The sequence below is a fragment of the Thunnus thynnus genome, chromosome 3 (assembly GCF_963924715.1).
Source record: "Thunnus thynnus chromosome 3, fThuThy2.1, whole genome shotgun sequence".
In the NCBI taxonomy this organism is placed as follows: Eukaryota; Metazoa; Chordata; class Actinopteri; order Scombriformes; family Scombridae; genus Thunnus; species Thunnus thynnus.
In genome coordinates this window covers 9,531,987-9,546,077 of record NC_089519.1, presented here as the reverse complement: position 1 = coordinate 9,546,077, position 14,091 = coordinate 9,531,987, and the positions used below count along the sequence as shown (strand labels likewise).

The window sequence follows — 14,091 nt, the reverse complement described above, 5'->3', positions numbered from 1 at the left end:
ATTGGATTATTTTATGTTGACAGCTGAGTCTGACAGGATAAGGAGAGCGATTACGATGCTAACTTGGCACAAATCCATTGGGAAAATAAACACTGCACATCCCAGTCTCTATCTGAGACAATGTGAGTTTTGTTTCCGTCTTGATCCGGTAAAGAGATCAGCACCAGGTATCCTTGCCCATCTGTCCATAGCTGTCCAGCTACTCCAACTCAAGTCAATCCAAATGTCCGGACTGGCCTTGATAAGCGTTTGTATGTTTCCAGTCTGATGTGGAAAATAAAGTCTTCAAACATCGTCTGCAAATCTCTGCAGGTCTTACAATGTTATTGAATGTGTTACAATTACTGATTTTTCATGAGATCTTTCCCAGTTATAGTTTAACTTTTTTTCACTTTTAACAAATAAATTAGGTAAAAAGGTGTTTCAAAGGTGCAAACAAGGAGCTGCTGCTGGTAAGATTCATAAACCAAGTGAGTGAATAAAGAAGAAAACCAAAGCAAGAGAGGGAAAAGTAGAAATATGTGATGTGTATGAACAGAGATCCACCATGTGAAAACCATTTCTATTACGCGTCACTCTCCTTCGGAATTGGCTGATTGTAGGACGGGCTGTTGATGTTGAGCGAGGCGGGAAAAAATGAAGGTATGTATGGGATGACCGACATCAGAGGGCTGCTCACGGGGCCCTCACCAGTGGGTGTCATGGGGATGATGACGTCGTCCTGGTCCCACACATGGAAGGCATTCGGGTGGGAGTGGATAAGGGCAGGTGGCATGTGCAGGGGGCTGAGTCCCTCCGCTTCGCCTTCTTTTTTCATGTCCTCATCGACTGGGCCCAGCAAACAGTCTGTGGACAGATAGAGAAAGAAGGTTGAGAAATTTACTGCACAATAGTTCCCAACAACTTTTAAAAACATATAGTGGCTGCTGTGGAAAACCTCACTCACAGCTAGTGCACTGAAATACTACAGCACCATTACTTTTTTAGTTTTTCTATTTAATTTTCAAATTTTCACAGAAATATTGTTAAAAACAACATAGCTTTGTGCTGCAACAGGTAAACCTTTTCTGCAAAACGCACATCATCATTCATAACATTTACATATAAATTCAAAACATGGTGTCACATTTCTATACATTTTTGACATGGCAAAATTGAATGTTGAAGTGCATAACACTGAGGCAGCCCTTATATTTATTTAATTCAGTCAAAAATCAGTGAGTATCAATGTCTCAGACATTTGCTCTACCTGTAGAAATGATTCTCACGCCAGTCAAACTAACACCTCCATCTCAGCACAAGATGACAGACTGTTATACAGAGGTCAAAAGGAGTTCTGGCACATAAGCAATCTTCAAATAAGATGAGTCAACTGCTGCCTCTAACAGACATGATTACCTGTTATATCCAGCATGAGGTCTTTGATGAGGTGACCTACAATAGCGTAAGCCACAGCGACCACGACCAGGGCGGCCATCAGGAGGTAGATTACAGATTTAGGTAGCTGGATGAGGTCTCTAGGTGGAGGCTTGTACTCCTTGTACAGAGGCTCCACATTATGAACCAAATACTGCAATGACTGCCCTCCATCTGTGTAGTTAAAGCTGTCCATATTCCCCAGAGCAGGAGCCTCCGCTTCCTCCAGTGTACAGTTATTCCATCACATTCACAGTTAATTTCTCCCCAATTTGTTGGCGTGTCACTACCTAAATGCAGAGAGGCAGAGTCAAGGTTAAGTCTTCTGATTTAATTCAATTATTTTTTGATGTATAAGGACCTACTTTTCTGACAAGAAAAATAGGCCAGTGAATAAGTTTACCCACCTGTCAAGACCAAGTTTCCAAGTTGCAAATTGCAGCTTCCAGATTAAACACGTTTAGACGTTTGCAGTGGCAGTTCACCATGTTCCTACACAGCGATTCATCACTTTCATTGTTATCCTGTTGTTACCATCAGTTCATCAAGGTTTCAGACAGTCTCCTTGCCTCTCTGTTGTGTGCTGTATCATCCCTGCTGAAATAATCCAGACTGTGGGCGGTGACAGAGAGACAGAGAGAGAGGAAGGGATGGGATTACACTTCCAATCACAGCAGCGATCAATGAGTCCCTCATCCCATCCCATCCCATCCCACACAGATTACTTAATCCTCAACGAACAATCCGAGTGAGTGCTTTCTCCTCTATGATTCTCACGCACATTATACCCCCCCCCCCCCCCCCCCCCCCCCCACACACACACACAAAGAAGAAGAAAAATCAAATCTTTGCTAAGAATGTCTTAGTTGTTTTGAGGTCATCAAAAAAAATATCATGAAATTACTTCCTGTCCCCACTGCTGGATTTGTCTCTTTGTGTCTTTCATTGGTTATTTCTTGTGGTTTGTTTTCTCATCAGTCTTTGTAAAAAGCAAATACATAATAGTGAGTTTTTTATATTAGCAAGCAGTGGTGCAAAGTAATAAGTACATTTACTGAAGTAAAATGTAAAGGTTTTTCTTGTGTATTTCCATTTTTATGCAACTTTGCACTTTTACCCTACATTTCAGTACATACTAGTACTTTTTACTCCACTACTTTTCAGTACATACTAGTAGTACTTTTTACTCCACTACTTTTCAGTACATACTAGTACATTTTGCCCCACTACATTTCAGCACTAGTACTATTTGCTCCACTACTTTTCATTACACACTAGTACTTTTTACTCCACTACTTTTCAGTACATATTAGTACATTTTACTCCACTACATTTCAGCATTAGTACTATTTACTCTTCTACTTTTCATTACATACTAGTACTTTTTACTCCACTTCTTTTCGGTACATACTAGTACTTTTTACTCCACATTTCAGTACATATTAGTACTTTTTACTCCACCACATTTCATTTCAGTGCATACTAGTAGTACTTTTAACTCCACTACATCTGACATCTTTGCAGATTCAAGTTTAGAAATTATGCCATCTGAATACTACATTCATGCATCAGAAATAATCCAATTATTTAAAATAACATAAAATAGCTGTTATGGGGCTATGACTGACTGCATAATTCATACTTTTTCTTTTGATATTTCAATAAATTTGACACTTTTACACGACTTGTACTCTGTAATGAAGTACTTTTACGGTGTGGTGTTGCTACTTAATTAATCCATCGCTGCTAACCAGTTACATATTTATGGAAGCCCATTTCCGCCACTGTGATGAAAAAAAAAATCCTGTAAGTCATTATTATGAGAAACTATCTCATAATAATGACTTAGTATCTCATAATAATGACTTAGTATCTCAAAATAATTACTTAATATCTCATAATAATGACTTAGTATCTCAAAATAATGACTTACTATCTCAAAATAATGACTTGGTATCTCATAATAATGACTTACTATCTCATAATAATGAGAAACTATCTCAAAATAATGACTTAGTATCTCATAATAATGACTCAATACCTCATATAATGAAAAACTAAGCGTAAAAGTTGCATAGGACTATTCCTCATATGCACCAAAGTATGGAAGCCCATATTCATTTTTACGGGAGCATTTTTTTTCTTATTGACCTTGAAACCTTTATTCTATTTGTGACAATGCAAAAAAGGGAGATTTCACTGCTTTTTTCCACACAAACGGAAGCTAGCTGGGAGGCTAGCAGAGGCTAACTGGCTGTGCTTCCCTCTGGTCATGCTGCGGCTCACGCTCTGCTAGCCTCCCAGCTAGCCCTGGCTCTCCGTTTGAATCCAACCGGAGCACCGAGCACTGTTTTCTTCCCGTGGAGCCAACATGCAGACTATTTTGGTTCAGTAAATTTCAGCTGTTAGTTAGCCTGGTGAAAGCAGGTTGGCCAGCCGCCTGACGGAGGCGTTTAGAGAGGAGTAAAAGTGCACCACTGTAAAGGAAAGGGGTGTGCTAGATTTGCAACACAAAGCAAAATGAGAGCAAAAATAAACAAAAATGGTTTTATCTTGAATATCTTATTTTCGTAATCATTGGACGCCAAAATCGTAATCAAAAATCAAATTCGATTAATCGCACAGCCCAAGTCTAGATGTGAAAAACAGTGAAATCTCCCTTTTTTGCATTTTCACAAATAGAGGAAAGGTTTCAAGGTCAGTAAGAGAAGAATGCTCCCGTAAAAACGAATAAAACTCAGAATTATGATACCCTGTGATGTCCCCTGTCATATTAGAGTATTGGTTTCTTGAGACTTCTTAATACTGAGCAGGCAGCAAATAGGCAGGAATAGCAATAAAACTGAAAATCAGTTTACCATGAGCAAGAAAAAAAATGCTACAGTTAAAATAATCAAAATTTAGGACTGTAAATCAATTAAAGACCATTTCATTCTATGATTCATTCTCATTTCATCTTCCTCCTATTACTGTTTTTCAGTTCATGAATTAGCTTGAAAATGACTGAACAACGCCATCTACAGGCATTATGCCACTAAGTCATTATTATGAGATAGTAAGTCATTATCATGAGATACTAAGTCATTATTTTAAGATAGTAAGTCATTATTATGAGATACTAAGTCATTATTTTGAAATACTAAGTCATTATAATGACTTACAGGATCTTTATTTTTTCATCAAAGTGGCGGAAATGGGCTTCCATACATATTGAACACTTTATTTTACTGGCAAGATAAAACACAAAAAACAGTTACAATTGATTATTTTGTTTTGTTTTCCGTGTTAGCATTCTAGCTAACATGATAAATGCTGTTTAATCTTTGTTAACACCGATTTAGAAAGACCAAAGACCCTGCAGAAACACCAATAAATTAAAAAAACAAACAAACAAAAAAACATAAAAAGGAAACCACTTAGCTAACCGTTAGGTAAGGGAGTTGCTAGCAGGATACAGCACCCAGCCAGTAAGTATAAAGATAAATTCACTTATATTGTTGCTCTTAACCAGCAGTACTAGCTTAATGATATAAGTTATTATGTATGTTTCTGTAGATACCATAAAGCACTTGTTTGGGAACATGCTGCTTACTTTTTTTTTTTGCAAGTACAACGCCAAGGCTAACATTTTATAGCTCGAGAGGGTTAGCTAAAGCTAAAGGTGTCTGTAATTAGCTGTAAGATGGATTTATCACCTGGCCATTTCCTCATGGTATATTAGCTATACTTAGAAACAGTAACTTCTGTTTGAAGACACTTAAATCGTTTTTTAGTAACATTATTTGTATATTTCTACATTTCTCCAGTTGTCACCCTCAGATTCAGTTCTCCAGAGTCAAACAGACCAGAATGGACTTGTTCTTTGAAAGCCTCCCCTCAACCTCCCAGTCCTCTCCTGAGAACGGCCATGAAGACTCACAAATGGTAACATGTAATCAAGGAAACTTCCTAGAGTCCCAAAGATGTTTTTTTTTTTTTTTTTTAAACTGTGCAGGCACAGTGTATAAAACAGGTTGTATTTAAGGGCAGATGTCATGAATCCTTATAATTAGTTGAGGACAAACAGAGTGACAGCACCGTATGTTGATACTCACTGTGCAAAAAAAAAAAGGCTCATAAACATGAACATGAGCATAGCAATGTTATTAATATGTTATTCACACAATAAACAGTGGACCAATCCATTTATGGTTAAGCAAAGTTCTGTTATTGACACAAATCTGTTCTGGTCAGAGAGGCCAATTTATGTGATTTACTGTGTTATACATCTGGTAAGTTTATAAGATGTTACAAAGTTATATTTATTTCTCCTTAAGAATTTGAAAGTCTCTGCACACCTGAATATGTGACAGGTTCATTGGAGAAAAGCACAACTTGAATAAAAATGAGAAAACCTCCTGCTCAGTCTTGCTTACTGCTGGAATATTTATTAGGTTACGACATTTCTGTCTGTCCGAGCCTCATGAGGTATATAGAACGAAATATCCAAAAATAAATATTCATAAATATTCCAGCAGTAAGCGAGACAGTGTGCAGGAGTTTTTCTCATTTTATTCAAGAGGTCATATTTTAGATTTTTGAAGAGTTGCGTAAAAGATCTGATGTAATCTACAAAAGGGAAAACTTCAGCTTTCATTAGGGGGCCAAATGTTTTTTTTGTTGAAAGGCCAGATTTGGCCCACAGGCCACTATTTGCCTACCACTGGACTAGAATAACTTCTGTAGTTGATCAACAGTAAATGAATAAAAGGATGAGTAAATGGAAAAATTGACCTGATCAAAAAACACATATATATAAAGCACTGATATAATTGATTGTGTGCCTTGTTAGTGATGCTTAAACAGTATATTTTGTTCCCACAAGGTCATAGATAAAAAACAATCTTATGGGGACTTTTGGGGGCTTTGTAAAATCATATTTGTACAATAGATGTTTACAGTCTGCCTTTGTGCAACTGGTGGTAATGGAAAACTTTATATCAGTGTCTTTCATTGTGCTTGGCAAGTACAGACAGAAGACACAGACCATGATTCATCAAGAGGGACTTCCTTAAGTGTGAGCATGACTGAGATTCAGGAGCAGCACACCAGGTATATCATCACCTGTACAGTCCCGTCCTTCCTGATGTCATAGTTAATGTAGTAGCTGTGTAATCCCGAGCAGGACTGTCTACTTGTCCCAGGATGAACATGACTATACCTACTTGTATCTGTTGCAGCTCCAGCATAGATTATGTCAGCAGAAGAGTGCAGGAACTGGTCGAAAAGATTAACGACAGCCGTACCAGTGACCAGAGAGTGATGGACAGCTTTCAGGAGAAGTTAGTGGAGAAGGTATCCTCTTGTTTTAGCTCCTTCTTGTTCATTTTTTTATATGTTTGTAGTGTTGTAAGTTGCAACAAAAAGGTTTTTTCGTCCTCCCCGAGGTGAAAGAGATATGCCAGCAGATGAAGGAGCACATGTACACAGTCTATGAAGAGAACAGTAATGAGATGCAGGTGAAGCTGCAGGAGTTGACGGAGGTGCTGGAGAACTGCACTAAGCTCAACAATGAGCTCCTGGAAGCCAATCAAGCGCTAGCGAGTCTCAGAGAGGGCCTGGCCATTAGTCAGACATCAGATCCCTGACAAACTAGCTAATGTTTTGTCTGCTATTTTATTCTGTGTTCAGACCAGTTGAATTTGTCTGTCCACATGTTTAGAGTGGGTAAGATTACTCCTTTTGTTTCCTGTTCTTCTTCCTGTTTTTTCAGGAATACACTGTTGACTGCGTCTTTGTTTCCATAACAGTAGTCCAGGCTACAGCTCATGTTTGCAGTAAAAGAATGCAAAAACAAAAGTTGAAGCCATGTTTATTCAGTGTTCTGTTGAAGTATCTGTTGCTTCAGTAAATACTACTAAAATGAACACAATAAACTGAAATATTTGGCTCTTAAGTGTTAGATTTGTTACAAGTTATTATGCCTCATTGTGTCTTTAGTGCTTGTATTTCACCATAACTTAGGTGTGTCAGCACCAGTATGTGATTTCTCACAGTAACTGACATAACTAGATAACAATGAAAAAGGACAATAGTTGAGAATTTTATTTGGGCACAGTTCAGCACTACAGGATCTGCACATAGAGCATCTCCACTACACTCACTCATATCTTCCCACTCATTCAAAGCTACTTATTTACATATTAAATTATCACAAAACCAAAACATAATTCATAATGCAACAACTTTTACATGCTAAATGCCTAATAAATGCCTGAAGAATATTTCTGACATTTTAATGTACAAATATCATATCTCAGTTGGACCCAATGTTTTGTTAGATTGACCTTAAATGTTTACCAGAGATGACAAACATCAGTGGTTTAAAACCACATACAGTAGATGTGATGAGGTATATTAGATTTATTCCATCAGGCAAAACACCTCATACAAAGATGATTAAGTGCACCTTAAAGTGCAACACATAATAATCCCCAACAGGGTCATGTGTCTCAGAGGGTAGATGGTAGCAAAGTACTATACGTTCCAAGTCAAGTCCTTTTTGTAGGGGAAGACAGCTGAAGACCTTCACTTCCCGACAGTGAAAGACTGCAGTCCAGTGATGGCTCTGCCCAGGATCAAGGCGTGAATATCATGAGTTCCTGTTAAAAAAACAAGAACAAAAAACGTGCATGTTTAGTTTTTTGCATAAAAAATACAATAGAAAAATTGGAATAGTTCTTTATTATTTACTAAAACCATATGCTTTCTTTGATTTGGACCATTAATGGATAGCTTATGTTTTTAAAGAAATCTCTTAATCATTGTGTCAACCTGTAATAATCTGTGCACTGCTGCCCTCTGGTGGTGGATGTACATTACTGCAGTTAATGTTTGAAACTCTTCACTAAATTAGTCAACTCTTAGTACCGATCTACCTCCTAGTAAATGATATAGGTAGAGATGTTACTATTAGCTGTATCCACTGATGTGTTCTTACCCTCGTATGTATTGACGGCCTCCAGATTCATCACGTGACGGATGATGTGGTACTCGTCTGCGATGCCGTTCCCTCCCAGCATGTCTCTGGCCTGTCTTGCAATGTCCAAAGCCTTTCCACAGCTATTCCTCTTCAGCATGGATATCATCTCTGGAGCCACTCTATTATGATGAGAGGAGGCACATTAAAGGTCTTTTTAGCAGAAGAGAGAAGGAGTCAAAGAGAAATCTAAAGACATCAAAAGACAATTTACTTCTTCTCATCAATAAGTCTTCCCAGGGTCAGACATGACTGCAGCCCAATCGTGATCTCTGTCAGCATGTCCGCCATCTTCTTCTGCATCAGCTGGTTCCTGGCCAGTGGCACCCCAAACTGGATTCTGATTGGAGGACAGAAACTGTTAGAACTGAAACCAGGTGAGGCTCTCTACATGTACACTATGGCTGTGTTACCACTTTTTTTCACAGGATTTAGATTTTGTCTGGTATGAGGGGTTTCTGAAGAGTTCACCAAGGTCAATTTAAGACTTTTTAAGACCTTTTAAAATACCACATAGAATACAGTTTAATACCTTTTTCACAGTCATACCAGTTTAAGAATATCAGAACACCAGTCAGTACTTCCCAGTTGTATGTCACAATAATAATCTAATTTAACAATTTATATGACTTGGACCCAGATAAGATGCAGAAAATTGGTGCATTAACCAGTTCAAAAATAATTTGTGTTGATTTACATTTTTACTAAAATTGAAATATGCCTATTTTGAGTCAATGAGCTTTCTAGTTGCTGTAGCTAGCAACAGTGCTGGCAAAGGGTGTGATGGGACTGACTGAAACTGCATTAAAAAAGCATTGAACAGCCTCCTGCATGCACAGCTGCACCACTCTCACTTGTAGCTTATAGATGTATAACGTCTCCTGACAGCCCTCAACCACATTGAAAAAAGTTATAACTAACTAATGCTATTGTCTATGGCAAGAAAAACAAATAGTCAAGACCTTTGTTAATGAAATTTAAGACTTTTTAATACCTTCTAAGACTTTGCAGGACCCGTAAATACCCTGGGTGAGTCCTGTGATTTTAACTTTAGTGAACACATACTATGGACAAAAAGAATATCATGTACCTGTCCAGGGTATACTGTCTGGCTGCATGGAAGCAGAATTCAGCAGCTCCCAGAGCTCCCCAGGCGATGCCGTAACGGGCGTTGTTAAGACAGCCAAAGGGACCCTGGTCACAAAAGTTGACGACAAAAGAAATACAATAAATTAAAACACAGTAATATATGGGTTCTTTTAATGAATAAAATAAATATAGACTCCGTTTGGCTTTGATGGAGGTGAAGTTGATCTGGGAGAGCAGCTACTTACAGCCAGGCCAGAGACGTTGGGCAGCAGGTTCTCCTGGGGAACTTCCACTTCATCCATCAGGATCATGCCAGTGGCGGATGCCCTCAGGGAAAACTTGCCCTCTATCTTGGGGGTGGCGAAACCCTTCATTCCACGCTCCAAGATGAAACCCCGCACCCTGCCATCTTCACACTTGGCCCACACCACTGCAATGTCTGCCACGGGGGAATTTGTGATCCTAGGAGATGAAAGAGAGAGTAAAATGAAAACATCTGTTGATAAGAGGAATCCACAGTGCGTTCAGGTATTTCATCTTGACAAAGTTTCCAGGGTTCTGTTTTTACTTATCTAATAGACAAACACCAACGAGTCAAATGGTTAGTTGAGAGTTTATTGTACTGTATTTTCTTGCTGTAGAATAAAATTATTTTTTCCTTTTTTATGTTTTCCTGAGTCAAATATTATACGGAAAAGTTAAATCAGGCACACCACTGAACAATCATCTAAAGCAGCATCATCTAACAGTGAAAATCCCGGACTGCACTTCCACATCTGTATATTTGTCTCACTCTACGTTAATGGACAGCTTTTGAAAAATGGACAGCTCCATGTATGTGTCTGTCTACTTACCAGGTCTTGGCTCCACTGATAGAGAAGGTACCACTGGATGGGTTGTACTTGGCCTTGGTCTCCATACTGCTGGGATCACTGCCGTGGTTCGGCTCTGTCAGACCAAAGCAGCCCAGGATTTCTCCACGAGCTGCAAAGAAAACCATAATGACACACACCACATAGATTAGAATAAAGGATCATGATCATGCTTTGCCGTTGAAATATCATGTCCAGCTGCAGAAAACGTCACCCTCACCAAGCCTGGGCAGGTACTTCTCCTTCTGGGCCTCTGTGCCATAAGCATTGATTGGGTGCATGACCAGTGAAGACTGGACACTCATGACAGACCGATACCCGCTGTCCACTCTCTCGACCTCTCGGGCAATTAAACCATAAGCCACATAACTGGTGCCTGCACAGCCGTAACCTGCACAGTAAACAGAAACAGTGTAAATATCTGCAAGTAACCCTAACCAGTAAGAAGTCCTGACATGACAAAAAAGCATGTAGTATTTTCAGGAAGCTGGCAGAAAAAAAAGACATTAGGACATATAGAAAACACATGTAAAGGCACAGCATTGCATGAATTAGGATGGAACTGTAACTTGAAAACATGATAATGTTGATTTTGTCTTTGTTTACCTTTGATAGTTGGGCCTAAAACGCCCAACTCTCCCATCTCGGAAACAATCTCACGGTGGAAATCTGTAGCACGGTGCATGTCAGGGAAAAAGAAATCGACAGTCAAATATTTACCAAAGAATAAACAGCTCTTCTATTTTTTAATAGTTTCAACTCATGGAGCGAGTAAAGAGGAAAAACCTGAAAATGAATAATTCTGTGCTATGGTGATTGCTTTAATGTAGATCATAGGAGATTTAATATACATATAAAAAACAGTGGACTATACTATATGTAAATCACAAAAAGTTTCTTTATGTTATTATAACTTAGCAGAAGTTTGTCCATATAGTCCGACCCATATGTAATATGTCTGTATGCTCTGATTATGATGTGTGTTTTGCTCACGTTCATGTCTATTGGCCATGAGGATGCGGGGCATGAGCTTTTCCTGGCAGTAGTCACGGAAGGAGTCTCTGATCATGATCTCCTCCTCTGTCAGCTGACCCTCCAGATCCAGAGCGTCCCGCCAGTTGAATAGCACCTTGGCTGAGGGTCAAAACATATATATATATATACGCACACACATACACACACATACACGTACAGTAGTTATGTCACGGTCACATGTTGTAACAGAACATGTGAGGAACCTGGGCAGACCAGGTTGCACTCGTTGAAATTTTACTTACGTGCTTTTGCGGGTTTTTTGACTTCTTCAGCATCTAAAGGAAAAAAAATAAAAGTATGAATTACACATCATCTTACACAAATTTAAACAACTTAATTCTGTTTTCACCTCCTGTGTACAGATGGTGTTTCCTAAATCCAAAGACTTGTGTATTTTCCCACACTGTCACTCACCCTAATCTTTAGATTGGCATTTCTTTCTATACAGATAATTCAATAATAATAATAATAATAATAATAATAATAATAATAATAATAATAATAATAATAATAATATAATTTAAATTCTACCTTTGTGGGCTGCTGCAGCTGTGCCCTGGGCTCTGGACGCAGTGACGGCCACACATTTTTGGGTGTTGGAGAGCAGACGAGTGAAACTTCTGAGAGCCATGTGTTTACTGAACATAAGAGGGAAAGAAGAATAAATATATATTACAGTTCTAATATTTTTAGTATCTATGAACACAGTGTGAGCATATTTCACTGTTAATGAGAACTTATTTAACAACAAGCCTAAACCAGTGATAGTCAGACAGGTTGATCAAAACATAATACACAATACAATATCCTGAATTACTTATAGTATTTTTCAGCAGGCTTGCAAACAAAACAGTTTGTGGTTATGAAAATAACTTAAAACTACATTATTATCACTCTATGTAGAGCTAAGTGTAAGGGTTTGGGTATTGATGTGACACTGGGTTAGAATAATATTTTTAGTTTTCTTTGAAAGAAAAACTGTATCCTATCTGTAATATTTGAACATATTTTAGAACAAATTCCCATGATGTCCTCTTCAGAGCCATTTCAAGCACTGCATGCCAATAACTTAACATAAAGCTGTTCATGTAAGAACAACAATGTAAGATTAGTGACTTTTTTTCAGCAAACCTCGTCCTAAACGTCCAGATGTACTGTACCTTTTCTCTTCTCGGTGAGTTTATCTGCTGATCCGATGAGTTTTCGCCTGGGATCTGAGCGATAAAAGTTGCTTAAGTAATATCTCGCCCGGTGAAACGTCACAGGGATACGTAACGTCATGTTTGGTAGCCCTCATCCACCATGACAGGTGAGGCAAGAGACTGGAGCAATGCGCGGCTCAGAGTTGTGCAACACGTGGACGTTATGCAACTAACTTTAAACTGGAGGTTTTAGCGGTAAAAAAACAAAACAAAAAGGGAGTTTTGTCTGTTGGGAATTTAAACAAACCGGTTCTGTGCCCTGTGTGTCACAATATTTTAAGTTACTGTCGGTTATGAGTCAGAGTATCTTCACATTTCCACACTCAACATGGTGTCCCGGTGCTGCTGTGTGTCCGGGGTGTGAGGAGGGTGTCGGCCCACGTCCCGTTACATCATTGGCTGGTAAAATAAGGAGACATGTACAGTGTGCTGTCTGAGTGTCTGTATGCAACTTTTGTAAGTGACACAGCAGCTGACAGAGGACCCAGCTGACAACAGGGATACACTGTGCGACAGCCAAGGACAATAATATTATCATAATGTGTGGGGAGTGGGGGGTTGAGGGGGGTTAAGGGGGTACCCTTAATGTGCTGGTATTGTGAGGGAAATGTTATGTAGGCAATAAAGAAAAAGCAAGGAAACCCTAAGACATTTAGTCGATAAAAAATATGACAAATGCCCAACAAAAGCTACTAGAGACCAAATGTTTAAAACTGATTAGTCTCTATTGTTTAGTCTAGCAATCAGCCTAATAACCTGATGATATTTTACAATGTAACTAGTCTTTGTTGTTTTTACCAGATAAAAGATAAACCAATTCAGATCATTCATCAATATTAAATGTCCAAAGAAAGAAATGTTACCTGGAAGCTTGGTAATATGTATTTACTTGTCTGAGTGACCGGCTGTTATTTTAGATGTGTAAAATGGTGTCATGATTATCTTAAGAAACCAGTAACATTTCATGACTTTAAATTATTCATTGCTTTACCAGCACACTTACACATGACACTTCTTTGGACAAAGGTGGGGCAGAGCACGTTGCCTGTGACAGTCACCTGCCATCCAGTTGAATTGTGTAATGATATGCGATAGTCTCTCATATGTTTGTCTTTAAGACGATTTTTTAAATTTATGTGGGAATATAGATTTATTGTTTTGTTGTTGTACATCAGAGAGTCGTTACTGTATAGCATCTACAGGTGAAGCTGGATAGAACAACACAGAAAATAGTAAGCCAGTCATTACTCCGCTGAGGTCTATTTAGCTTTTCATGAAACTCATGAGAATAGTGTTTCTAGATTGTTCTTACAGTATGCTTATCTGTTAAGTACTCTGAGTACCCTGCTGCTGTGATCCATGAGCTTCAGGAGTGTCTTTCATGTTGTATAGAAAAAAGAAAAGTCTTTCCTCAGAGTTGTGGTGACTGTGCTCCAGCAGTGGAGGAAGCACTCACATG

The 14,091-nt window shown here is 38.6% G+C and overlaps 2 protein-coding genes across 4 annotated transcripts; one reads left to right on the top strand and one right to left on the bottom strand.

Annotated features, from left to right (window-relative positions):
* The first annotated feature begins 4,493 nt into the window (after nucleotides 1-4,493).
* syce2 (synaptonemal complex central element protein 2) lies at nucleotides 4,494-7,351 on the top strand. 3 transcript variants are annotated; one of them, XM_067584059.1, is made up of 5 exons: nucleotides 4,494-4,883; nucleotides 5,223-5,340; nucleotides 6,428-6,507; nucleotides 6,636-6,750; nucleotides 6,843-7,351. In XM_067584059.1, the coding sequence occupies exons 2-5, from the start codon at nucleotides 5,266-5,268 to the stop codon at nucleotides 7,041-7,043; spliced, it is 471 nt and encodes a 156-aa protein (XP_067440160.1). In that variant the 5' UTR covers nucleotides 4,494-4,883; nucleotides 5,223-5,265; the 3' UTR covers nucleotides 7,044-7,351. The 3 variants fall into 3 exon arrangements, with proteins under 3 accessions (XP_067440160.1, XP_067440162.1, XP_067440163.1); XM_067584061.1 differs by lacking the exon at nucleotides 4,494-4,883 and adding an exon at nucleotides 5,060-5,128; XM_067584062.1 differs by lacking the exon at nucleotides 4,494-4,883 and having other exon boundaries at nucleotides 5,225-5,340; nucleotides 6,423-6,507.
* A 134-nt stretch (nucleotides 7,352-7,485) lies between these two features.
* gcdha (glutaryl-CoA dehydrogenase a) lies at nucleotides 7,486-12,716 on the bottom strand. The gene is made up of 12 exons (XM_067584058.1): nucleotides 12,591-12,716; nucleotides 11,962-12,068; nucleotides 11,673-11,705; nucleotides 11,389-11,529; nucleotides 11,002-11,064; nucleotides 10,616-10,786; nucleotides 10,378-10,507; nucleotides 9,769-9,985; nucleotides 9,525-9,628; nucleotides 8,649-8,774; nucleotides 8,396-8,556; nucleotides 7,486-8,057 (listed from the first exon to the last, which is right to left on the bottom strand). The coding sequence occupies exons 2-12, from the start codon at nucleotides 12,059-12,061 to the stop codon at nucleotides 7,984-7,986; spliced, it is 1,320 nt and encodes a 439-aa protein (XP_067440159.1). The 5' UTR covers nucleotides 12,062-12,068; nucleotides 12,591-12,716; the 3' UTR covers nucleotides 7,486-7,983.
* Between the last annotated feature and the right edge of the window lie 1,375 nt (nucleotides 12,717-14,091).

Bases quoted from the DNA above. Each gene is read 5' to 3' on its own strand.
- gcdha (XM_067584058.1), bottom strand. From the start codon at position 12,061: ATGGCTCTCAGAAGTTTCACTCGTCTGCTCTCCAACACCCAAAAATGT. The intron at 11,530-11,672 runs GTAAGTAAAATT...TTTGACCCTCAG, and splicing joins CAAAAAACCCGCAAAAGCAC to CCAAGGTGCTATTCAACTGG. The intron at 9,986-10,377 runs GTAAGTAGACAG...TTCATCTCCTAG, and splicing joins ATCAGTGGAGCCAAGACCTG to GATCACAAATTCCCCCGTGG.
- syce2 (XM_067584059.1), top strand. From the start codon at position 5,266: ATGGACTTGTTCTTTGAAAGCCTCCCCTCAACCTCCCAGTCCTCTCCT. The intron at 5,341-6,427 runs GTAACATGTAAT...TGGCAAGTACAG, and splicing joins GCCATGAAGACTCACAAATG to ACAGAAGACACAGACCATGA. The intron at 6,508-6,635 runs GTATATCATCAC...TATCTGTTGCAG, and splicing joins ATTCAGGAGCAGCACACCAG to CTCCAGCATAGATTATGTCA.